Here is a 26,675-nt window from a genome sequence, read left to right on the forward strand (position 1 = left end):
CATTTGTCTCATTAAATCCATCTTTTCTCCAATTTAAGCAAAAGATGACATTTGTCACATGAGTGATTCTTAAAATGGGAGCTTCAACGTAAGTCTGAATTTTGTTCATATCACTTTCTGGGCATATTATGTAATACTTACATATCCTGGTTTTGCTTCTTGAGAATCAATGATTCAATTTTACAAGAGACACAGACATACAAATCTTATCCTTTTAACTAGTCCTGTCATTAATGGAAGCATGACTTATTTACACCAAGCATCTTTTTAAGAGCTCTATTTTCAATAAAAAATTTTTTGTCCTATAATTTTTAATCAAAGCTTAAGACTTACTCATGTTGTTGTAATCAACTTTGTAATAACTGAAAGATAACCCAAAAGAATAAGTTTAACATTTTTCTTCCAGGGAAATTTTAAAAATTAATATTTTCTTGCAGATGATAAATTATCAATATACCTTTCCATCATAAATGCAAATTATATTGGGAAAAAATTCTGTATAGAATGGAAATAAAGTTTCCAGAAGAAATAGTGATGTAAAATGTCTGATTTTAAATGTTCAGGTATTTTATAAATAGTTGATGGTAGCTATCAGAGTTACATTCAACTGGGTATATTTACATGAGAAACATGAAAGTTTCATTAAAGAAAGACAATATTTATACTATGCCAAAAATTACATCCTTTATAATTTTTAAAATTTATGACAGACCAGGCGCAGTGGCTCACGCCTGTAATCCCAGCACTTTGGGGGGCCGAGGCGGACAGACCACCTGAGGTCAGGAGTTCGAGACCAGCCTGACCAACATAGAGAAACTCCATCTCTACTAAAAAAATACAAACATTAGCTGGGTGTCGTGGCACATGCCTGTAATCCCAGCTACTAGGGAGGCTGAGGCAGGAGAATCACTTGAACCTGGGAGGCTGAGGTTGCAGTGAGTCGAGATCATACCATTGCACTCCAGCCTGGGCAAGAAGAGCAAAACTCCGTCTCAAAAAGAAAAAAAAAAAAGACAAATTTAGACTTCATTTTACAGCTGTACAAAGGGATACATAAATTTTTTAAAAACATGTTTATGGGATATGTAAGCAAAAAAAGAAAAATCTGGCTGGGCGCAGTGGCTGATGCCTGTAATCCAAGCACCTTGGGAGGCCGAGGTGGGTGGATTACCTGAGGTCAGGAGTTCAAGACCAGCCTGGCCAACATGGCGAAACCCCATCTCTACTAAAAATACAAAAATTAGCCGGGTGTGGTGGCACACACCTGTAATCCCAGCTACTCAGGAGACTGAGGCAGGAGAACTGCTTGAACCCAGGAAGCAGAGGTTGTAGTGACCGGAGACTGTGACACTGCACTCCAGCCTAGGCCATAGAGTGAGACTCTGCATCAAAAAAAGAAAAAGAAAAGGAAAAGAAAAGAAAAATCTAAAGAACATGGTTACAGCAGTCTAATGAAAAGTCTGCCACTTAGGTTTCATAAGGAACTGTTCATTCCCCATTTATTAATTGGGTGATACTCTGGCAAAGTCACGCACACGGTGTGGCAGAACATACTGGGGAGAGATTGTGAGAAGACATATCCACTGTTTTCATTAACCTGTTTTGTAAGCCATGACAGTCAGTTAACTTTGTTTCTTCATCTGTAAAATGAAGTGATTGGACTACGGTTCATTTGAAACTGGGAGCCAATCTATTCTGTCACTGTAAGCTCTATATTGAATGTCTTCTGCGAGTTTGTTATTCTGTTTTCCTCTGTGTTAATTTGAAATTCTTTTCTAGAGGTAATGTAAACAATTGGGAATAAGAAGAAAAACATTCAACTTTTCTCTTTTTCCTCTGCACTAAAGAGAACATGCTTCTCTAAGACTTACGAACTGAATAAATGATCAAGGAATCAGCTGAAACCGTTGCATGAAACTCACAGCCATGAGAATAATTTTTGAGACTTCATGGAGGATCTCTGAAATTCTGTGGGTTGGAAACCACATGCATAAGGCTTTCCTTTATACCACGTATTCTTAACTTGGTGTCCATAGACAGAATCTAAGGGGTTCAAAAACTTCTGTAGAAAAAAGATACAAACCTCTTAATTTTTTTCACATCAAGTATGAATGTAGGTAAAACCAGGGTAGCACTCGCTGTTACGTTACCAATAAAAATCAGTTCATCATAGTGCAGTTTTCACCGCTATCTCCAAATAATTATATTCTTCATTATTTTGAAGTTATGGTAGTTTATTAGACTTGGCCCTAGCTCCTGTTATTTAATGAAAAAGAAGCACACCCGTAACTATATACACACATGTAAACCTATTGTTATATAACAAAATTGCCTTTACTATTTTTGATAACAGCATTTAAATATAATTTATTTCTTGGGTAATCCTATATATTTCATTGTATGCATTTTAAAACACTGCTTGAGAAATAGGCCTCACCAAATTGCCAAAGGGGTCTTTGGCACAATAAAAGGCTAAGATTACCCTGGCATGAGCATAGACATAAAGATCATTAGAGGACCACTGTGCAGCTTGCAGCAACTGACAGCAGGCATTGTGAGTTTGGAAAACTGCAAATTATGGCTCTATAATTGAGTGGAGAGCCGTAACGAGCAATCAGAAACTTCAGTGTAAGAGGGAAAAAAAGATGTTTTTCAGAAATCCTGGAAGGTAAGGATCAGCAGATAGGAGGGGCCCATTTCAGTCTCGTGCTTTGTTACTGGCTACAAAGGCGACGGAATGGCCAACAACCCACTTCCTGTTGACTGAAACTATTGCCTGTCTCCACCCTATCGCTCCCCCTCACCACCTCACCCCCATCAAAGGGGCGTAACAACACAGGTGAACCCAAAGCCTACACCCCTTAACCTGCGACCTTCCAAGATCATGTCCGGAGCTTTCGCCGACACCGCAGGCGCCTTAGCAGCTAACGTGCGTGCGCCGGCTCCCTTGCCTCGGGTCAGCATCCCGGGTCTGGGGCCCCTGCAGCAGCCGCACCAAAAAGTTTCATCCACAACCTTAAGTTTGGAAACTATCGTTTGCCCAGCGAAGGGCTCCCACTATTCCTGGCTGGCGGTCTATCTCCTTGCCCGTCTCTCGGGGAGTGTTTCGGTCCGGGACACCAGGACTCTTTGCTTAGAGGCCTGTTGTTGCCTAAAAACCCCAAGCGCGGGCCTCTTTAGGACCCCAGGTTCGAGATCCGAATCCTCCAGTAATGACCTCAGACTCCGCCCCCTTCACTGCAGCCCGTGCAATACTCGGGCCTAGCTCCTGAGAGCGGCGCCGTTGGCTTACGTAGTAGCACGTGATTGGCCACCGCTCCTTGGCAGGTCGGGATTGGTGGGAGACGGGCCGACCCCGCCCCTCGCCCCCGCCTCCGGCCCGAGGCCGCACGGGTGTCCTCGCGCTGCTAGTCCGCGCGCAGCCTGGCAGTTTGCCGCTTCCTCGTCCTCCATCCTGCGTCCATGGCCACCGCTGCGACTGAGGAGCCCTTCCCTTTTCACGGTCTCCTGCCGAAGAAGGAGACCGGAGCCGCCTCCTTCCTCTGCCGCTACCCGGAGTATGACGGGCGGGGGGTACTCATCGCCGTCCTGGACACGGGGGTGGACCCGGGGGCTCCGGGCATGCAGGTGAGGCAGCCCCCGAGGGCCCGGGCGCGGGGGCGCGGGCGGCCGGGGACGCAGGTGAGGACACAGCTTCGGAGCCCGGCATGCCAGCCCCGCTCTGCGGCCGAGTCCGGGCCTGGGTGGGCAGAGGTCAGAGCCGGGCGATGGAGGGACCGGCGCCCGCCAAGGGGACTCAACGGCGCACCGTGCCAGGGTCGCTGGGCGGGCGAGGGCCCGGACCCCAATTTGGGCCGTGTTCCCGGCCCAACAAAAGCAGCGTGCCCGGCGCGACTGGCTGGGGGGAGTCTGGGTCCGCCTTTGACCCCAGGGACGCCCCTTCCTTCTCGCTTCGGCGCTGCCAGTCCGGACCCCCAGAGTCTTCTTCCCTCCACGCCGCCTTCCTCTGCAGACCCCTCGTGCCTCGGACACTGGTCCCTGCCTGACGTTTTTAAAGAGAATTTTACATCTTTTATCATTGGGGTGGGGTGGGGACACCAGATAGGCAAGTGACATACGAGAACTTAATGTTTAGGGATCGGGAGCTTTGGTTTGGGGAAGAATAGTTTGTCTTTAAGCACGAAAGCTGGGTTTCCAGAAGATAACCCGGTCCGCTTCCGGAATTGTTTCCTGTGGTAGTTTTGTGTATTCTATTTTTAAACGATCCTCTGCAGCGTATTTGCTTAGGGTCATTGAATCTTGTGGCTTAGTCTTCGTTTACATAAGGAGAATTCAGTTAGGTTTGGTTTTGGTGAGCCTCTCAGACCTTATGAAATTATGCGACTTTTTTTTTTAAACCTGAAAGCATAAGACGGCTTTAAAAAAAATTACTTAGTTTTGCCTTAGGCAACTTTAAAATCTGTAGATTCAGGGTGTCATACCAGAAGGTAGTTTTTTTTTGAAATGTGTTGTCTCTCGTTGAAAGCATTCTGTTTAAAGTCCGTAAAGTTTAACTTTTGTACATTTAGCCCTTTGCTGAAATCCAGTAATAAATTTCACTATTGTTCAAGATCCATCTCCCAGCATCCCTGACTAATCCTACTGTATGCTGATCTCTCGTTGATCAGCCTCAGGCTCTCTTATCCTCCTTTCTACACTAAACACTCATCCTCCTCCCCACAATATCGCTTCCCTTCTGGCTCCTTTATCGTGCTTTCTAATTATTGAGGTAGCATTTTGGAAGTAACTCGGGGGAGTCTGGCTGAATCTGCTTAGAAACCCCTGGGAATCTTGATTCCTGGTGTGTGTTCTTCAGCACCACTCTGGAGTACTGCACACCTTTGATGAATCAGAAGAGGAGCAGGTACTGAATTCCCTTCCAGTAACTGGCGTTGTATAGTTGTCATTGTATTAATAGCTTAAAGACTTAAAACAATGACAGCGATCAACTCACTGAGGCTTTATTACAAAGTAGTAATGCTTTCCATTCTGCTGTGGAGTGTGTTTACTTTTTATAGCATGAGTGGGAGGAAAACAGCTGGGATAAGTGGTTCACCGGTTCCTTTGTCAGGATAATAAGAGGGTCAGAAAAGGTTGGAGACGTGCTGCTTGGTAGAATTTGTTGGTAGAATTTCCAGATATGTTTCTCACATTCTTGTGTTTCTCTCTCTAAAGTAACAATAATTTTCACCCCACAGCGTTGTTGTGAAAATTGGTTATAAGAGGACTAATTACATGTGACTTTTTTAAATGCTCAGGAAAAGTATTAAACTATTTTTGCAATATTTATTTTATTCTTTTTTTATATGTAATTTCAACTTTTATTTTAGATTCAGAAGGTAGAAGTGCAGGTTTGTTACATGGGGATATTGCCTGATGTTGAGGTTTGGGGTGTGATTGATCCTGTCACCCAGGTAGTGAGCATAGTACCTAATAGGTAGTGTTTCAGCCTTATCTCCTCCCCTTCCCTTTGGGATCCCCAGTATCTGTTGTTCCCATCTTTGTGTCCATGTGTACCCAGTGTTTAGCTCCCACCGTGAGTGAATAGAAGTTTATGCTGGATCTTTCATCACCAACTGTTTGGAGGGTAAATATATGTTAGATATTTGCATGTAATAAATATTCAGATAATAAAATGCTGAAATCAAATGAAAGCATAACTCTCCTCTTTTAACAACCTTGACTCAGATATTTACCTAAACATAGCCAGTTAAAAGAAATTGGGTAAGGTGGCTTACAAACAGGAGGATTTTTTTTTCCTGTACCTTTAACAGATTTATTTTGTAGATATATGTGTACAGATTAGAGGATGGATAGAAATAAAAAGGAAGGAAAGAATGAAATAGGAGGAGGATGAGGCTGACCAGGCCGTTTGGAAAGCCAGGTGGGGTCTGAGTAAAGGACTAGAGGCAAACTGAAAACTTGGAAGAACACAGTGAGTTGTCTCAGTCTTTGGTGACTTCCTTGGTCCCAGTTCTTTTGTGACAGCTCTGTGGGCATGATAAAGTGGAGGATGGGTGGCATGAGAAGAGTAGTAATTACATAACTGATTTCATATTTCCTCAGCAGGTATTCAGGCACCTACTAGGTGGCTAAGTTTGTGTTAAATGATGTAGTCTTGCAAACTGTCGCTGTTACAGAGATTGACAGGGGTTATTGGGGGGATGGGGTGGGGATTGGTGGGGAGCACTGGCCAGTAAGAGCTGGGCTGGTCAGGTTTCACAGACCAGATGGAACTTGGACTAGCCCAGAATATATATACACAGTAGCCAGAAGGTCTTCCCTCCACCAGTCTTGTTTCTCTTTGATACATCCTTCACATTTCTAGAGTTATATTCCTTAAAAAAACAAACAAACAAAAAAAACACCTTGTATTATACCCTCATTTAAAAAAAGCCATTTTGGAATCTCAATTGCTTTTGGGTAAAAATAAAAAAATAATTGAATGGTATATATATGAGGCCGTTTGCCATCCAACTCTGCCCTCTTCATGTAGCCTCAGTTCTCATCATTTCTTATGTCCACAGCCCCTTCATCCCACCTTTCATCTTTTGCCTCTCCTTGAACGTTTCACTCTTTCACTTACCCAGATGTTTCAGGTCTTTTTGCCAATACATGCCTTTGCATGTGGCGTTTCATCTACCATCAGACTTCTACCATCCATCATCTGTAAACTCCTGCTTCATCCTTTAAGATCCAGGCGGGTCTTGACACTGTTATGTTTTGGGAAATCAACTGATTTAATTCTGTGCCCACCCCACCTCATATTTATGTGTGTGTTTGCCATTGTGTTAGGGCCTGCAGCTTCAGAGGTGAGTAAGGCCCAATCCCTCCTAAGAGTTATTTAGGCTTTTTGTCCCTTTGTTCTTATAGCAATTTGCTCAGATCCCCTTAATAGCACCTGAAATACTTATTTTAGTATTTCTGTTTAGATAACTTTTTCCTGGTTAACTTAAAAATCTTCGAAACCAGGTATCAAAATTGTATGAAATGTGCTTGTAATGTTAAATGTTTTTGTTGAATGGAAAAAATATGTGTGTGCATAATGAAGGAATATAATTTCCTCATGGAGGGAAAAAAAAGGTTTGAGGAGGTTACAATTAGTTTCATAAAAATCTGTTTTTACATTCACTAAAATTTTTATTACCTCTCTTTCAGTTAGCTTTCCCTCATTCCCCCCAAGCTGGGTTTTGTGTTCTTACATGTTTTTATATGCTTTCATAGATAGTGTCCTAACCTCTTTTATTTTATTATTATTATTATTTTTCCCTCAAAGACCCGGTCTCACTCTGTCACCCAGACTGGAGTACAGTGGCACAGTGGCAGGATCACCGCTCGTTTCAGCCTCAAACTCCTGGGTTCAAGCAGTCCTCCTGCCTCAGCCTCTGCAGTAGCTGGGACCATAAGCATGTGCCACCACACCCAGCTAATTGTTTTATTTTTTTGTAGAGACAGGGTCTCACTGTGTTACCCAGACTGGCCTGACCTCTGTTTGTTGTCCTGTTTTGTGATCATCTCTCTACTTACTTTTCTTTCCAACTGACAATAACCTTTCTGAAAGCAAAGATTGTCTTATTTATGTTAAGCATTATATTCTCAGAATAAAAGTCACTGGTTAATATTTATTAAATCTTTGTTTGCTTAAAAGAATATTTTCAGTATCTTTCCTGAAATTTTAAGTAAATTCATTAGCTTTGTGTTGTTTATGGTAGATGACAAACTTCCCGAGGTTTGTTCTGGCCCTCTCTGCAAGCACCCCACCTTTTGTTCTGGTCCTCTCCGCACATGTTTGGCAAATCTTCCAACCTTCACTAACTCCTCTACCTTAATGGTTACAGTGGAGACATACACTAAGATTCTTGACATTTTGGGAAAAGCTTTGGGCGATTTCTGTTTCATCCAGCCAACATAGCCCAGTAAGCACTTCCCAGTCTTCCACCCCAGGACCCAGGATTTAGTACTGAAGCTCTACCCATACTAACTGCCCGTGCTTGCAGTCCCTCTTTCTCATGTGAAGCCTCCTCATTCTCAGAGATGAGGGATATCGTTCCATTGTTAGCAGTTCACCTTCCTCCTTTACTTTACTTCTCTGAAAACACCATGGCAAAATCCTCAGGGGATTTGCCTTTTTAAAAACCTCTCTGACCCTACATTTCTGTTTTTGTCTTTTTATTTCTAGTGAAGTGGTTTTCTTTATCTAATGTTAAAGTAAGAAATTCATGGAGAGAATAATTGCACGTATAATAATTTGTAATGAAAATTTGTGTGTGGGGGAGAGAGATCCTTGTAAGCATGTGGAAATAGGTGACAAATAAGCCATTACATCCCAATAGACTTTTTTCCTTTGCTCATATATTGATAATGAGGTTTCTAATGAGAGGGATCTGTCTGACCTGTTAGTGCTCTCTTGTTATTCTTGATCTCAAGTCACTCAGGTTTGCTTATTGAGGTGAAGATGGATGATTTGGGTTCTTAGTCCTACTGTATATCTTTCAAATTTTGTATTTATTTGGGGTACGTTTTTAAATAGGTTATTTTCTTATATGATTAGTACATGACCTAGCTAGTTTTAATTTTATAGAGTAGTATCAACTTTGTTTCCGTTTTTATTTTGGTAGATTTTCTTACATTTTTCTCTTTTTTAATTATATTTTTGAGACACATAGCCTATCTCTTCAGAATCAGTATCTAAGTTTTATAGTTGTATCAGGGTTTGGTATGATTCCCACAGTGATTTTTTTTGAATTATGACTTTGAGCTTTCTGAGTTATTAGAATTCTTATTTGTTATGATTATAGAACAGTTCCCAAGAAGTAAACATCCAGCTTGAAAATTACCATACATGAAAATAACAGCTCTGCCTGGGAGGCCTTTATGGCCCCTTCAGCTATCAGGCCCTCAGTTGTTCCATGGCAACAAGATTGAAATGAGATTTGGGGTCCACCAGCCACCCATTTGCTTTGTCTGGTAAAGGAAGAAAAAAAAATGTGTGCCTTTGTTTTCTCCACATCGTGAATTTCCTTCTCCTTCTTTAGGATGTACCTTAATTACAGAGCTTGGAGGATATCCCAGAGGAAGTACTTGGTGTTGGTCAGAAAGACCTGGAGCAGTAGACATTAAACTTTTTCTTAAAGAGTGTGAATTCCCAGGTGGAATTGGAGTCTGAAGACGGGGCTCGTCCACTTTACTGACAGTTTCTACGGTTTTTATGTTTCTGTTTCTTTCTTGAGGATGGTGTCTTTTTTTTTTTTTTTTTCCAGTCTTTGTGTCTCTGTTTTCTGTCTGATTCCTACTGGTAACTCAGTTCGTATTCCCGAATACACCATATTTCCTTTGGAAAGCTAGCCAAGAAAGAGCCCAGAAATTATTTTTCCCACAAAAATGTGTGAAAATATATACTGTTACTTGTAGTAATCATGTTATGGCTCAAAAGAAAATTTGTGGACTGGCAAGAAATCAAACCTTTGAAAATCAGTCTTAGTGCTGAGTAACTTGTGTCTTGTAATTCAGTAATTAAATATTTATTGAATGCCTGACAAGCACTGCTAGGTAATGGGTATATGTTGGTGAATAAAGTAGACATGGCTCTTGCCCTCATGGAGCTTTCTATTCTAATGGGGGAACAGATGAAGATGACCTACCTGTATGATTAGAAATAGAATTATGTTCTGTAAAGGAAATGAGGTACAATGAGAAAGAATAATCAAGTTCAGGATGGCAGCTACCTAAAGGAGGTCATTGAGGAGGCCTTTCTGCAGGAGGGACTTTAATAGAAAACTGAGAGAAGATGGAGCCCTGTGGAATGACTGAAGAGATAAAGTATTCTAGGCAGAAGGAACCTGTTTAAAAAGTCATGAGGCAGGAAAAAGTTTGGCATGTTTCAGGAATTGAAAGGAGGTTGGTGTGGTTAGACTCCTGAGTAACGGGTTGGCAGGGATCAGATGGTGCGAGGCTTTTTATGCAAGTATTCTGAGGGCTCCGTGAATACATCGATAGGCTTAAAGGAGAGGACCGATAAATTACAGCTTGTTTTAATACAGGTTGAGTATCACAAATTTGAAAGGCTCCAATGAACATGTCCTTTGAGCTTCATGTTGATGATTTTGGAGCGTTTGGAATTTTCAGGTTAGGATCTCAGCCTGTGTTACTTTTGGTGGGGCCAAGAGTGGAAACTGAGGGACCGCTTAGGAGGTGATTCACCTCATGGAGGCAAGAGATGGTGGTGGTTTGGAGTGTTAGGATAGTGGTAGTGAAAATGCGATGGATTTGAGCTATCCTCTAGACAAAGAATTAACAGGATTTCCTGTTAGCTTCACTGTGAGGAGTCAACTGAAGTAAAGAATCAGAGGAGGATTGTTAAATTTCCGGGGTGAACAGCTGGGTGTGGGGATTCCTGGGATGGCAAAGCCTGGAGAAAATCAGGTGGCGGGGGGCATGATAAGCTTGAACTTCGTTGTGTTTGAGGTGCTAGTGTGGCATCCAGTAATGGTGCCATTTATGGCACCATTATTACTAAACATTTTTTCCCCCTAAAGCTCTGTACTTGTCCAACCCACAGCTCACCATCTTCAGATCTTTTCTCAAATGTTACCATCTCAGCAAGATCTTCCTTGACCAGTCAAACTTACATTGAAAACCCCACATCACCCATCTCCCTTCCCTGCTTAATTTTTCTGTGTAGTTAATTCTCACCATCTGACATGTTCTTTTTATTTTTTTCCCTAATACCCATTGTGATAGCACATCTGACATGTTCTTTATTTTACTTTGTAATTAACTGAACTAACTGCTTCCTCACTGTAAGATCATCAGAGATTTTTGTGTATGGATCACTGCCATATCCCCAGCACCTAAAATAGGGTGTCGCCTATAGTACATGCTCAGTAAATATTTGTTAACTGAATATATGAAACCACTTGAAGGATTCTGTAGTGTTTCCACGATTAAATTTTCTTATTAGTATTTGTCCAGGCTTTTGGCTTAAAACAATTCAGTTCTCCTTTTTAAGTGAATGCAGATTTTGTATATACACACACATATATATGTGTGGGTTTGCATTGTTTTCTTTAGGAATAAAAACCTAAAATCTACCATTCATATTTTAATTTTCTTAATTTTCAGGTTACAACTGATGGAAAACCAAAAATCGTTGATATCATTGATACAACAGGAAGTGGCGATGTGAATACGGCTACGGAAGTAGAGCCGAAGGATGGTGAAATTGTTGGCCTTTCAGGAAGAGTGCTCAAGGTCAGAGCTTTTGTCTTCTTTTTGAATTTTTTTTTTTTACTCTTGCCTCAAAGCATCTAATGTTTTTACCTTACATTTAGTGATGGGGTATTAGTTATCCGTTACCACATAACAGATTACCTCAAAACCTCCTGGTTTAAAATAACAAATATTTATTACCTTGGAGTTTCTGTGAATGAGGAATCTGGGTGTGGCTTAACGGGGTTCCTATAGTTCGGAATCGCCTTGGAGGTTGCAAATGGTTAGCCATGGCTGTGACTTCAGCTGAAGTCTCAGCTTGGGAGAGGAGGGGGAAGTTTGTTTCCATGCCTGGAGGGTCACTGGCAGGCCTTATCTTCTTGCCACTGGGCCTCTCCACAGTGCTGCAATACCTGGCAGCACCTTCCCTGGGGGAGTGAACCGAGAGAGTCCCCACAATGAAAGCCACAGACTTTTTGTAAAAGTGATCTTGGAAGGGACCACCTGTCACTTGACTATATTGGAAGTGAGTTGATAAATCCAGCACACACTTAAGGGGAAGGGGTTTCACAAGAAGTGAATCATTGGGGCTGCCTTAGAAGAAGCCATTATTTTGTTGTTTGATGAGGTGCTTAGAATTGGGCTGTATTTTTCAATGAGGTTGCCAAATTTTGTTTTGAATACAAAGGTGGAGAAAGTAACCACATCATAGCTTTGCCTTCATCTTTTATTGTCCCTTCATAGTATTCCCAGTGAACTTGAAGAAATACTTAGGCTATAGTAGCTGTTAACTTAAATGGCCGGCTTTGTCTTTTTTTTTTTTTTTAAAAACTTCTTTTTTTCGAGACGGAGTCTTGCTGTGTTGCTCAGGCTAGAGTGCAGTGGTTTTATCTTGGCCCACTGCAGCCTCCACCTCCCAGGTTCAAGCAGTTCTCCTGCCTCAACCTCCCAGGTAGCTGGGATTACACCATGTCCAGCTAATTTTTGTATTATTAGTAGAGACAGGGTTTCACCATTCTGGGCAGGCTGGTCTCGAATTCTTGACCTTGTGATCCGCCTGCCGCCATGCCTCAGCCTCTGGAAGTGCTGGGGTTACAGGCGTGAGCCATGGTGCCTGGCCTACCAGCTTTGTCTTATTCTATGTCCTTGGTAGAAAGGCCTGGGTAAGCCAAACATGAAAAATAAGTATAAAGCAAGCACAAAGCAGCTCATGAGCTAAGGAGCATGAAGGATGGCAAGAATTTGTGATCCTGTACTCTATCATTTAAAGCAATAAGCAGAATTAGTTTGGAATATAAAATTATGATTATTTAGTCAGCTTTTCCCACCTTTTACCGTCTATCTGAATTGTACTTAGGCCTTGTCTTTCAAATAAGCTTTTTGTGGCAGCATATTGGTTGTCTGTGCCGTGTAATAAAGTACCATAGACTTAGCAGCCTAAAACCTTGTGTATTTCTGTATTTATTATATCCCTGATTCCATGGGGTAGGAGTCCAGGCATGGCTTTTTGTGGGTCTCTGCTCAGAGTCTCACAAGACTGCAGTCAAGGTTAAAGGCTCTGCTGAGGCTCAGGCTTCTTTTCCAAGTTTACATGATTGTTGGAAAAATTCATTTCATTGCAACTGTAAAAGTCGTGATAGCTTGCTTCTTCAAGGCCAGTAAGGGAATCTCTGACCTTGGTGATGACTCTAGTCTTTCTTTTAAAGAACTCACCTGATTAGTTCAGGCCCACTGGGAATCATCTCCCTTTTGCTTTGCTCAGAGTCCTTAATTGCATCTGCAAAATCCCTTCACCTTCTATACATACCATAATGGAATCATGGGAGTGACATCTCATTAAGTCCTGCCTTCACTTAGTGGAGGGACTTGGTTCTTCTTAGAAATCTGGCTGTCATGGGCAGATGGCAGCCATTAATAATCCAGGTTATACTTCCTTTTCCGTGTGTTATGAACTGATAATGTGTGTCCCCACCCGCTGCCAAATTCATACATTGAAGCCCTATCCCTCACTGTGATGGTATTTGGAGGCTGGGCCTTTGGGAGGTATTTAGGGTTAGATGAGGTTATGAGTATGTGTCCCCTCAGGATAGGATTAATACCCTTATAAGAAGAGACACCAGGGAGCTCTCTCTAGAGCAGGCTCTTTCTAGGGCATATGAGGACACAGCAAGAAGGTGGCCTGTGTAAGCCAGGAAGAGGGCTTTCACCTGCGCTCAACCATGCTGGCACCCTGATGCTGAGCTTCCAGCCGCTAGAACTATGAAAAAATAAGTTTCAATTGTTAGAGTCATCCAGTTTATGTTGCGGGTTGAGAATCCCTTATCTGAAACGCTTGGGACCAGAAGTGTTCTAGGTTTCAGATTTTGGAATATTTGCATTGTATATACCAGTTGGGCCTCCCTAATCCAAAATCCGAAATGCTGCAAAATCCAGAACTTTCTGAGTGCCAGCGTGACACTCAAATGGAGCATTTCAGATTTTCAGATTACAAATGCTCAGCCATCTGAATTACTCTAGAGTTTGGCCTGTCTTCCACCAAGTCAATCTTGTTATTAGAATATGTTTCAAAGGGAAACTTGGGATTCTTGTGAGTTATGGCACTCTGGGAAACTAGAGAGAATTCCCAGTAAGTCCTGCAGGCTTAGAGCCATATAAAATTATTACTCGATTATTTATTTATTTATTTATATTAATTTTGAGATGGAGTCTTACTCTGTCGCCCAGGCTGAATACAGTGGTGCAATCTCGGCTCACCTCAACCTCTGCTTCCTGTATTCAAGTGGTTCTTCTGCCTCAGCCTCCCGAGTAGCTGGGATTACAGGCATGCACCACGACAGTTGGCCAGTTTTTTTTTTTTGTTTTTTTTTTTTGTATTTTTGGTAGAGATGGAGTTTTGCCATGTTGGCCAGGCTGGTCTCAAACTCCTGACCTCAAGTGATCCACCTGCCTCAGCCTCCCAAAGTGCTGGTATTATAGGCGTGAGCCACCATGCCTGGCCTCATTTGTTTTTAAATAGCTGTAGTAATCCCTGCTTTAGGTGAACCACATGAACTAATAATATCACTAGTGTTCAAAGGTAGAATTATACATGTATCATATATTGATATCAAAGTCAAAAAAGTTATAAGGTTTGTCTTTTCTCAGCTTGGCAACGTATTTCTTTAGCTCTACTATTAAGTATTCTCAGCCCTTCATTGTGGGTTTTTAAACTTAATTTTTAATTGTGTTCAGTATGTCTTAATAGTTTAAAAAGACAAATATTTTTACAAGGCTTCTAACAAAAAGAGTAAATCCCCGTAACACCTCTCCACTACTGTTTTCTACTTCAACAGTGCATTGATACATTACATTCTCTTCAGTTTAAAATAACTTGCTAATAGTTTTTATTTCTTGATTGTTTTTTTCTAGTCTTAGTCTTTATTTGTAGAATTAATATGTGGAAGAAAAGAGTTTAATTCTGAGGTCCTTTATTTTCAAGAAATTTTTTTGCATTTTCTCATAGGTAACTTCCTCTCCATTGTTTTGCTGTTTTTGGTTAATTGAACATTGGACCTCTTGACTTAATCCTCCAGTTTTTAAATTCTTTTCCACCCTCCTTTTCTTCACTGCCTTTATCTTTTTCTTTCCCGAGAGATTTCCAGCATTTTCTCAACATTGTAACCCTTGTGTGAATTTTTTTAAATTTTGCCTATTTTTAATTGCAAAAGCCCCTTCATGTTCACTGGGAGCATATTTTTGTATCATGTATGCAACATTTTATCTCTGAGATAAAATTTTAATTTATTTCTATTTCATTGTTTCTTCTCTTTGCTTCCTCCTGTTCTCCTTTCTTAGTCTCCTATTCTGCTTTCTCTTCTTTCTCCCTTTTTCTTCACCCTCTCCTTCCTCCGTCTCTGCCTCCTTCTTTTCCTTGTTCTCTGCTTTTAACGTTAGATATTTTGTTTAGGTGTCTAATCATCCCTGGCTGTCTTATTTTAGCAAGGCACAAAAAAAAGTGGTTGGAAGCTCCTCTGCTTGTGTGGGGTCTTTTGGTGGGTTTCACTATAGGGTAATGATAACATTTATGGGGACCCCCGTAATATCAATATACACTGTATTTTTTCCACTGGGATGTCCTGTTACCTTAAAGAAATCCTTAGCTCACTCATTTGGTCTCAGGTTTAGGGGAGGAATGAGCAAGAAGTCTGGCCATAGGTATTCAGGTAGCCACACCATGCAAGGGGTCTGGAGTGATGTCATGCAGACTCATTTTTATGTCTCATCCTTCTTGTATTAGTTCCTTTTCACACTGCTGTGAAGAATTAACTACCTGAGACTGGGGAATTTATGAAGAAAAGAGGTTTAATTGACTCACAGTCCTACAGGCTTAATAGGAAGCATGACTTGGGAGTCCCAGGAAACCTGCAATCATGGTGGAAGGTGAAGGGGAAACAAGACCTATCTTCTCATCATGATTGAACAGGAGAGAGAGCCAGCAAAGGGAGAAGTGCCATGCATTTATTTATTTATTTATTTATTTTGTTTTTTTGAGACAGAGTTTTGCTCTTGTTGCCCAGACTGGAGTGCAATGGCGTGATCTTGACTCACTGCAACCTCCGCCTCCCAGGTTCAAGCAATTCTCCTGCCTCAGCCTCCCGAGTAGCTGGGGTTACAGGCGCCCGCCACCACGCCTGGCTAATTTTTGTATTTTTAGTAGAGACAGGGTTTCACCATGTTGGCCAAGCTGGTCTCAAACCCCTGACCTCAGGTGATCCACCTGCCTCAGCCTCCCAAAGTGCTGGGATTACAAGCATCAGCCACCGTGCCTGGCCCCCATGCATTTTTAAACCATTAGATCTCCTAAGAACTCATCACCATAAGAACAGCGGGGGGAAACCCACCCCCATGATCCAGTCACCTCCCAGCACGTCCCTCCCCTGACACGAAGGGATTATAATTCCACATGAGATTTGGGTAGAGACACACAGCCAAGCCATATCACCTCTTCTTTGCTGTGTTGACAAAGTTGACGTATCAGCTTTTCTCCAGTTCAGCTATGGAGAGTTGCTTGGTTGGTGAAGTTTGGGCGGGATGTGAGATGGGGCAATGGGAGTGTTCTTACACAAATTTTCCACCAGTCTTCTTAGAACTGTATTCTCCATCCATCCATAAAGTGTACTCACACACATGTTCAGTTTAATTTTTTTCAGAGACATGCAGGTGTTCAGATATTTTGCAGTAGTCAATGAAAGGAAAAAGTATTAATCACTGGGATTCTACTTGCATCTCTGCAGCTCTTTAGTACACAGTTTTTAGAAAGCAGCGCAAGGAAGTCTTCAAGTTTATTTGATGTAGTCATGCATTTATTTATTTATTTAAGACAGAGTCTCGCTCTGTCGTCCAGGCTGGAGGGCAGTGGGGTGATCTCAGCTCACTGCAACCTCCGTCTCCTGGGTTCCAGCAATTTTCCTGCCTCAGCCTCCCGAGTAGCTGGGATTATAGGCACCCGCCACCAAGCCCGGCTAATTTTTTGTATTTTTAGTAGAGATGGGGTTTCACCATGTTGGCCAGGCTGGTCTCAAACTCCTGACGTTGGGTGATCCACCCGCTTCGGCCTCCGAAAGTGCTGGGATTACAGACGTAAGCCTTCGCACCTAGCCATCATGCTTTGAAATGAATTAAATGTTTATAGTCTTTTTCACATAGCCCGTAAACTGCTAACAGACTTTTTATTTTTCTGTCAGTTTAAGATAACTTTTGTTACTTGCTCTGAACACTTCAGTAGCCTCATTCTCTAAGAATGACATTCCTAGGCCTCCTTGAGAAACCAGTGGTAAGCTACTTATGGCCTATGGTATTCCCATGAGCAGATGAAAGTACGAAAGGGGACTATAACTTTAAAACCTTTTACTGTAAAATATACATACATAAAGTACATAAAACACATCTATACAGTTTTATGAATAGTATAGCTAACACCATTGTACCCACCCAGATCAAGATAAAGAGTATTGCCGTACATCAGAAACTTCCTGCATCCTCCTACATCACAGCCTATTTCAACTTTTGTGATAATCATCCCTTTGCTTTTTTGTGTGTAGTTTTACCACATCTGTGTGGCTACATAAAATATATTGTTCAGTTTTGAACTTTATATGAACAGTCTCATTTCATTCATAAAATTTCATCATACATCGTTTTTCCCTTGGTGTTGTGTGATTTCAGTTTCGTAAGACTTGCCCATGTTGTCACGGGCAGCAATGATTTATCAGTTTCATTGCTGTGCGGTATGCCATGATTTGTACCTACTACATTCTATCCATTCTGCTGTAATGTGTGTGTATCCTGTGCACATGTGTGTGGATGTCTCCAGGATGTGTTCTTAGGAGTAGAATTGCTGAATCATGGAGATATGTCACTAGGTCATGCCAAACAGTTTTTCCAACTGTGTGTTTTTTAATTGGACAGGACATCTCCTTGACCAAGTGTTTGTATTAAAAGACATTTCCAGGCCAGGCGCAGTGGCTAACGCCTGTAATCCCAGCATTTTGGGAGGCCAAAGCAGGTGGATCACCTGAGGTCGGCAGTTCGAGACCAGCCAGACCAACATGGCGAAACCCCCTCTCTACTAAAAATACAAAAATTAGCCAGGCATGGTGGTGCGCGCCTGTAATCCCAGCTACTAGGGAGGCTGAGACAGGAGAATCACTTGAGCCTGGGAGGCAGAGGCCAACATGTTGCAGAGCCAACATGGCGCCACTGCATACCAGCCTGAGCGACAGAGCAAGACTCCTTCTCAAAAAAATTACAAAAAGACATTTCCACTAGCAGTGTATAACAAGTGTTTTCTGACCCCATGATCATAGAGATATTCTCCTATATTTCTAAGAAGTTTCACAGCTTTTCTCTTGTTTGTTCTAGAATTCACCTGGAATTGATTTTATATGCTAATTTTGAAGAGTTCTGTTTCATTTTTTCTGTAAGAAGCCCCAGTTGTCCCAGCACCATGTATTCCACAATTTTCACTCTAATTTTTAGTGCCTTCTTTTCACTTGGCACCCTTCAAAATGTGGTGAGCTTCTAAAGTCTCTTTCATATTCTCTTTGTCCCTTTGTTTTTGGATGCTTCCCCCACTTCCTTTATTCTAATTTTAGTAGCATTTTGGAATTTTTTTCATTTTACCACATTTAACTGGAAGTCATTTTAAAAATCAACACTTAGTCTTAAATGTTTTTGGGTTTTTTTTTTTTTTTTAATAAATAAATAAAGATAAATGCAGGCATATTGAATGACTTGGCCAGATTCAGCATGGTACTTAGATGCAGTGACAGCCAAAGGAAACGGTGTGCATGTGCCCTGGCCTGTGTATTGAGGCTGGCAAGACTGAAATCATTTGGAAGCAAAAAAAGCTTCTAAGAGGACTTCACCACACGGTACCCCAACACTCAGGTGACACTTGGCCCGTTAAGAAAAATGTTCGATTTGTGAGGCACCCTCTCTTTAAGAGAGTCAGAGAAATGAGGTGTAATTGGTAATTTAAAAGATTACTTGTATCATATGAAAATCAGTCTTAATACATTGTAGTTACTGTGTAATTAGAACCATTTTTAAGATACCAACTTAAAATGGTCAAACGTAAAGATTTTGTTCTTAGAAATAAAAAATAACTAGAATACTCAAATATGCAAAACAAAATTTCATAATGCCTCATAAAGTTAGCTTTACTCTTACTCGGCTAAAGTTAGATAGCCCTGATTATAACTTTTATATGATTTTTTTTGGTGTAATTTTTGTAACTAGTCTGCCTTCGTAGTAAGGAAAAATACATAGTTGTGATTTGAGAAGTATCTGTTTCCATGAACCGTGCAGACTTGGATCTCATTTATATTTAAATATAAATTCTGTTGGATTGTTTTTATTGTGTGATTATATATAACTTAACGCCTTTCTATTTTGCAGTTATTTTAATTAGTTGCTTCATTTGATCTTTTGGCATTTCATGATTTTCTGTAATGTCTTTGTACAAAGAAGTTGATGCTTGCCGAGGGTTACAAAGCCACCTGTGTAGGGGACACTGGTGAATAAATACTCTGAATTTAAAAGCTAGTGACTACTTCCCATTTTGTTGTTGCAGTGCTTTACTGTTTTGACATGGGCTGTTGCAAAAACATGAAAGTTCAGAATTCCTATTCTCTAAAGTAGGTTAAGTTTTGAGTGAAAAGTGCTAGCTTGTATGCCAACATGTTTGAAATTACACATTCTCCAGACATCCAGTTGATTTGGAAGTGATTAATGGCACATAGGCCTTCAAAAGGTCACTACGTAGTATTAATAGCTCTTTGGAGCTCTGTGAATGATTGTTTTCCTCTATTTAGTTGTGAGGAAATTTCATCCAAAAGTTTTCTGCCTGGGAAGTAATTGGATGAAGGACATGGGGATGAGTTAAAGATACTGCACAAGTGAGGATTGATGAGGCTACCAGCTATGCGTGTTTCAACCTTGTCATTTATACATATTTAAAAGCTGGTTTTGATGACCACAGTCCCATGATTGCAAGGAATATAAATACCCTACATTTTCTTGATTGATCATTCATGTTGGTTGACACTCAGTTCACTTTGTTGTTCACAAGAATAAGGTAGAGATTTTCTTCCTTTTACAGATAAAGAAGTAGAAGCCTGTGGGTTCCTTCTAGTTAGTGATAGAGTTTGGATTCAGAGCCAGATTTATCTGACTCTAAATCCCATATCCTTTATACAGGATTTTTGATTTCCATGATAGAACTAGGTTCCAGTTTTCAACTTTCCTGTTGTTTGGGCAAGTGATTTGATTTCTCTGCTGCTTTGCTTTCTCTATTTGTAAACTAAGCATACTGTTTACATCGCTCTACTGAAAGTTTAAAGTGTTTTAAAATACTTTGAGATAGTTTAAAAGATTGTTACAAGATTTTAGTGGTTTATTGAGACAGTGTATGTTGAAAGCCCTTTTTACGAAACGTTGTATAAATGAAAGGTATTATTCTAGTTGAATGATTTATGGATGAGAAAAAAGAAGTGATAAAGACATTAACTACTTAGAGTATTAAACACATTGTTGTCATACATGAGCATCCTTATCCAATTTAAGCTTGTTAGAGTAGGAGTAATATACTTTTTTGCTCAGTAGTGTATCATTGGAATTGGAAAGCATTTAGTGAATGAACAGGTTACCTTTTTTTTTTTTTTTTCTGTAGATTCCTGCAAGCTGGACAAATCCCTCAGGCAAATATCATATTGGCATAAAAAATGGCTATGACTTCTATCCTAAGGCTCTCAAGGAAAGGATACAGGTAATGTACAATCTGGTACCAATGACTTGTATTCTTCAGACTTGTCTTCTTCCTCAGATTTTATTCCTACTGAAGAAATATTTCATAAAATCTCATTAACTCTTAGTTTTTTGGGGGGTTGATGGCTTTCAAACAGTGACTGCTTAAAGATTCTGCTCAATGGAATGTCATCCATGTAAAGTCGTGATTGTTAATCTTGAGTACATGGATAAGCTTAGGGAATCTGTGAATACACTGAAATTATATTCAGATTTTTGTGTGTTTTTCTGGGAGATGGGATATAGTTTTTGCTGGATTTTTGAAGGACTTTTTTGCTTGAAAAAGGCTAAAGACAGTGAATTCAAAGTCCAGACCACCTTTTCGTTTCTGTTCCGTAGTGTCTGTGATAATGTCCCTCCCATTTAGTCTTCTTGCTCCCACTTAGTCATCATTTAGTATTAAGGTAAGTGTTCATCAGACCTAAAACTGCTGAAGTGTAAGGAGCACCAGTGTGCCGTTAGAAAAATAAGAGTGGTAAGCAGAAGGACGAAGAGCCTGCTTTAAAACAGTTCAGTAAACTTTCTGTGATAATGGAAATGTTTGAAATGTTCAGTTTCTGCTCTAACCATTATGGTAGTCACTAGCCGTGTAGCTATTGAGAAGTTGAAATATGTCTAGTGTGACTGAGGAATTGAAATTTTATCTTATGTCATATTTTAAAATTTAAGTTTAAATAGTGTCATGTGGCTAGTGACTACTGTATTGAGAATGCTGGTACAAGTAGCTAATACAAGTACCTAATACAAGTCTAGGATTGCAGCTGTAAAATAAAGTATAATCTCAGGAGCCTGATGAATAAGATTTGTGGGCCCTTGCCTCTGTAGTGTTATTTCCCCAAGGGCCTGTGAAGCATAAGAAGTTACTCAGATGACCTTATTTGTCAGTTTCTAATCATTCTGCAAAATAAACAAGAATAATGCATATAACTTTTATTGCATAATATGTTATTTTAAAATTTCGGCCTGGAATGCAGTGACATGATCACAGCTAATAACTGCCTCAACCTCCTGGGCAATCCTCCTGTGTAGCTGGGACTACAGGCACACACCACCACACCCATCTAATTTTTGTATTTTTTGTAGAGATGGGGTTTCACCATGTTGCCCAGGCTAGTCTGGAACTCCTGGGCTCAAGTGATCCACCTGCCTCATTCTCCCAAAGTGCTGGGACTACAGGTGTGAACCGTTGCATGACCACATTTTATACAGTATTAAATTTAATCAGCTGTGTTGATAGGATATAATTTATATGCAAAGGACTGTTCCTTTAGCTGCATGGGGAGATACCATGAGTTAAAGACACTGGAGATAAGGTTAAAACCAATTTCAGTAATACAGAACCCTATCAAGTCAAAGAGGATGGAAAAAAAATATAGAGGGAGGAAATTGAGGAAGCCTGCATTATCTGTCAAAGTGCAGCTGTAGTCTTAATCTAGTCCTCTGCTAGGCTTATGGCATTTCCCAATTTTGTATGGGCCCAGAATACGACATTTTCTTCCTTTTAATGACTGGGAATTCAGTCAGTTTTCTGAGGTGGTACTAGGTATTCCTGGAGAAGAGAAGGTTTTAAATTGGGGAATATAACACATAACAATACATCTGGATGGGTCTTGGTAAACTTCTCTTAAACCGTAGGTACAATGAATTGACTAACCAGTTTTTAATAAGTGATCCATGGCTTTATCCTCTCATTAGAAATGATTTTTTTTTTCTTTTTGAGACAGAGTCTCACTCTGTTGCCCAGGCTGGAGTGCAGTGGCTCAATCTCAGCCGACTGCAGCCTTTGCCTCCTGAGTTCAAGCTGTTCTCATGCCTTAGCCTCCCAAGTAGCTGGGATTACAGGCACCTGCCACCCCACCCAGCTAATTTTTGTATTTTTAGTGAAGACGAGGTTTCACCAAGTTGTCCAGGCTGGTCTCAAACTCCTGACCTCAGGTGATCCACCCACCTCAGCCTTCCAAATTGTTGGGATTACAGGCGTGAGCCACCACGCCCAGCCAGAAATGATTTTTTAAAACCTCTCTATGAGAATTGTGTAGCACCACAGCTGTAACAACAAAGTTCACATAAAAATGCCTGTCTGGGTTTACCTGAGCATTTGTCAGCCTAATTATGAGGCAATTTTTCTCTCTTTGCAGAAAGAACGGAAGGAAAAGATCTGGGACCCTGTTCACAGAGTGGCCCTTGCAGAAGCCTGTAGAAAACAGGAAGAATTTGATGTTGCCAACAACGGCTCTTCTCAAGTTGGTGCTAGTCGATTTCATTTAAACATTACCCTAGAACCATATTCCCATAGAGTTTTTAGAGAACTAATAGACTGTTTTTCACAAGTTTTCTTTTTTCACAAATTTTCTTTTAAGTTGGTTAATTTTACTAATTTTTCCTTTATCCTCAAGTCAATGTACATATGTATGAATTTTTAAAACTTAACATATAATACATATAGGGTAAAAGTACAAAAATTGTGTTTAGTTATGAATTCTCCCATGAAAGTTGCACCTGGGAATTTCTCCTGTGCCCCTTCCTCGTCACTGCTCCCTTTCACTTCCCAAAGACAATCACCACCTTGACTTCTAACACTGCAGGTGATTTAGCCTATTTTGATTTGTGTAAAATGGAACCATATAGTATGTTTTTTGTTTTTTTTTTTGAGATGGAGTCTCACTGTGTCCCAGGCTAGAGTGCAGTGGTGTGATCTCGGCTCATTGCAACCTCCGCCTTCCGGGTTCAAGCTATTCTCCTGCCTCAGCCTCCCAAGTAGCTGGGATTACAGACATGTGCTACCACACCCAACTAACTTTTTTTTTTTTTTTTGCATTTTTAGTTGAGATGAGGTTTCACCATGTTGGCCAGGCTGGTCTTGAACTCCCGACCTCATGATCTGCCCACCTTGCCCTCCCAAAGTGCTGGGATTACAGGCGTGAGCCACCGTGCCTGGCCTATGTAGTCTCTAATTATATGTATTATTGTCACTTTTCTAAAAAGGGATTTCAAAGTACTTCATTTTTCAGTTAATATGTTAGACCTCATGGTCCTTGTTTCAAAACATGAGAGGGTATAGTCCTTGGTTCCCATATACTGATTTGTGGAACTGATACTGATAAACTGATTATTTCTAAATCACCTGAATTATTTTAAAAGTAATTAAGATTTCTGGGCTGTATCCTCTGATAATTCTGATTTACTAAGTGGGACGAGAAATAGCATCGATATTTGTGGTAGGCTTTACATGATTGTGATTTGCATGGAATTTAGTAATCATTGGCCAAGATAATTTGCTATCCTACTAGTTTCTGATGTGACAGCCTCAGATTATCATAAGGACGAATAACTTGCTCAGGATTGCACAGCTAAGTTTCTGAATTGAATCCGTATTTCTTCCCTCTAGGTTAATACTCACACCACACTATTTATAGAAGGCAGATTGATTTTAAGCAATATTAGGTGCTCTTGATCAAAGACTGCTACCTTTTTCAATAAATTGCCAAGTAGTAAATATTTTTAGTACTCTCTTATGACTACGCAACACTCCCCTTGTATCATGAAAACATAGGCAATATGTAACTGAACCAGGAAGGCCATGTTCCAGTAAAGCTTCATTTACACAACTTTGTCACAGGCTAGATTTGGCCCATGCGCCATGATTTGTCAACCCCTGCTGCATCTTAATATAGTAACATAGTGAGTCTAGAGATATTATTCGTCTCAATATCGGTATTTATATGCCTTTCTATCTCCCAGCTTATGTCTGTTTAAACCAGTCATTTCCCTAATTATTTGAGTACCTAACTTATTTTTTATATATACTCCAGGTTAGAGAAATGTTTGGAGAGGTAACACATGCTAGTGCCAGTTGTTGTCTAGTTTGTACATAATCGAATGTAAAGTACTTGGTTTTATTAATGACTGCAGAGCTAAAATAAGGTTTCACTTACCCCCATTAAGTGTTTCTATTTAACATAGCAGTTTCTAAAAGAGATAAGATGATTCATGGGTTTTATTATTTATTTGGATTCTTAAGAAATAAATTTGAGATAGAAAAGATCCTGATATAAAAATCTGAAAGTCAATAGATAACCTGTTTTGTAGCAGTTTTAGAGTTGCTTTTGGAAATGAGTTAGATGAGAAATATGTAACAAGCGTATCTTGGCCAAAGGGAATCACCAACCTGTAGCACAATGTATTTCCCAAAGCAGGCCTAGTGAGTGAGTAAATGAGATTAAGTAACTGTTGTTTAGATCTTTACTGTATGAATGGATATCTGCTTCATTGAATTGAACGACAAGTTGCATAGATAGAACAAAATTTTCTTACATTTTTTTCAGGGTAAAATAAATTTACTATTGATTAACATTGTATTTTTTGTTGTATGTTAATACAACTTTCAGAAGGACAGAATGTACTAATGTTAATCAGTTTTCCAATTGACTAGGCAAATAAACTCATCAAGGAGGAGCTTCAAAGTCAAGTGGAATTGCTGAATTCTTTCGAGAAGAAATACAGCGACCCTGGCCCTGTATATGACTGCTTGGTATGGCATGATGGCGAAGTCTGGAGGTAAACTTCATGTATTTTATAGATCTTCATTTACAAATGTTTTCTTATCTACTCTGAAAAACATTAAATGCTCAGAGCTGCACAGAATTTCGTGACACTATCACTCACCAGAATCATTTGAGGGCCAAATCTGGGTCGTTTTGGACAAGCCCCTTGAACTTCTAGTTATGATTTTTGACACTAAACCTGAATTTTATCTGATTTAAATAAACCTGTTTCATTAATAATTTATTAGTATGTTGACCATCTGTGTATTTGTAAATGTTTCCTCATTTATTACTTGAGATAGTAGTACTTACAGGGCTTTGAGAAAACTAAATTTGATATTTCTAATTTGATGTTTCTAGATATAGTAAGCAATCAGTGTATGCTATTATTGCTGCTGCTGTTTCTATTACTAAAACTGATAATAATAATAATGTGATTTATACCAAGTTACCTATCATGTACGTTTTTCAGTTTCTTTTTTAGTGCCTTATACACTACATATGTGCTTCTTGGAGTTGGTTAGTCTGCCTTCTTGAGTTACTATCTGCATGAAAACAGGAAGACATGTTAATACACATATTTAGCCGTATGTGTGCTTTATAATTTCTGCAAAATAAAAAACAGGGACTATTTCTTAAACTTGTAGTCAAGAATTACTTGTAGCCCGCGTCCCTGCTTATATGCAAAGAATTGCATCACAGGGTGGGGCAGATACAGATCATGCCATGACAGCTTCCTCACTGCTCTCACAATTGTTCACCTTCACAATGCACCCTTCTCCTCCCACGTGCAGGTACTAACTCATCTTTAATCAAGGGTGTATACAGTGTTCAGGTGAATGAGAAATTTCTGCTCAATTTGGGGATGATGGTGTTAATAAAATAACTGTACATAACTCTTTCAATCTAGATGATACTAAATATTAATGCACTCTTATGTGTATTCACATATGTTGTTTTGATGTATGCACATGCATACACGTTTTGAAAAATTATTTTTTAGAGGCTTTATAAAGAATAATAAACCTTGATACATCCACCATCTGGGGTAACATGATACAGTCACACTCAGTGATAAGCCTTAGGTGCGTTTTAGTGTGGGAAAGGAGGCAAGGTTAAATTCAAGGAAAATGCTAAATACAAAACAGTATATTTAGGAAAGTATATATGACAAAAGGACTTAGAGAAATACTAAAATATTAGCAGGGATTGAGTAGTGAGGCAGTAGGTGTTTTCATTTAAAGTGTTTGCTCTAGGTTCTTTTTTTTTTTTTTTTTTTTGAGATGGAGTCTCGCTCTGTCGCCCAGGCTGGAGTGCAGTGGCCGGATCTCAGCTCACTGCAAGCTCCGCCTCCCGGGTTCACGCCATTCTCCTGCCTCAGCCTCCCGAGTAGCTGGGACTACAGGCGCCCGCCACCTCGCCCGGCTATGCTCTAGGTTCTGAAAACACTGCAGATTACTTTGTCCTAGGAAAAGGAATCCGGAGTCAGGATGTTCAGGGTGCCAGTGTGTGTTTCTACAAGGTTTCCTTGGTCTTCAC

The 26,675-nt window shown here is 40.2% G+C and overlaps 1 protein-coding gene across 3 annotated transcripts in view; it reads left to right on the forward strand.

The window, feature by feature from the left end:
• Positions 1-3,359: 3,359 nt before the first annotated feature.
• Positions 3,360-26,675, forward strand: part of TPP2 (tripeptidyl peptidase II) — an 83,416-nt gene continuing 60,100 nt past the window's right edge. For 2 of the 3 annotated variants that reach the window (XM_011933853.1, XM_011933852.1), the window contains exons 1-5: positions 3,361-3,627; positions 11,161-11,289; positions 20,459-20,554; positions 22,731-22,835; positions 25,025-25,149. In XM_011933853.1, coding sequence (XP_011789243.1) covers positions 3,463-3,627; positions 11,161-11,289; positions 20,459-20,554; positions 22,731-22,835; positions 25,025-25,149 — 620 coding nt within the window. In that variant the 5' untranslated portion in view covers positions 3,361-3,462. Of the gene's footprint in view, positions 3,628-11,160; positions 11,290-20,458; positions 20,555-22,730; positions 22,836-25,024; positions 25,150-26,675 lie in introns of all 3 variants that reach the window. The other variant, XM_011933854.1, reaches the window with a different exon arrangement.

Source organism: Colobus angolensis, unplaced genomic scaffold, assembly GCF_000951035.1.
Source record: "Colobus angolensis palliatus isolate OR3802 unplaced genomic scaffold, Cang.pa_1.0 Scaffold13, whole genome shotgun sequence".
NCBI classification, from domain to species: domain Eukaryota; kingdom Metazoa; phylum Chordata; class Mammalia; order Primates; family Cercopithecidae; genus Colobus; species Colobus angolensis.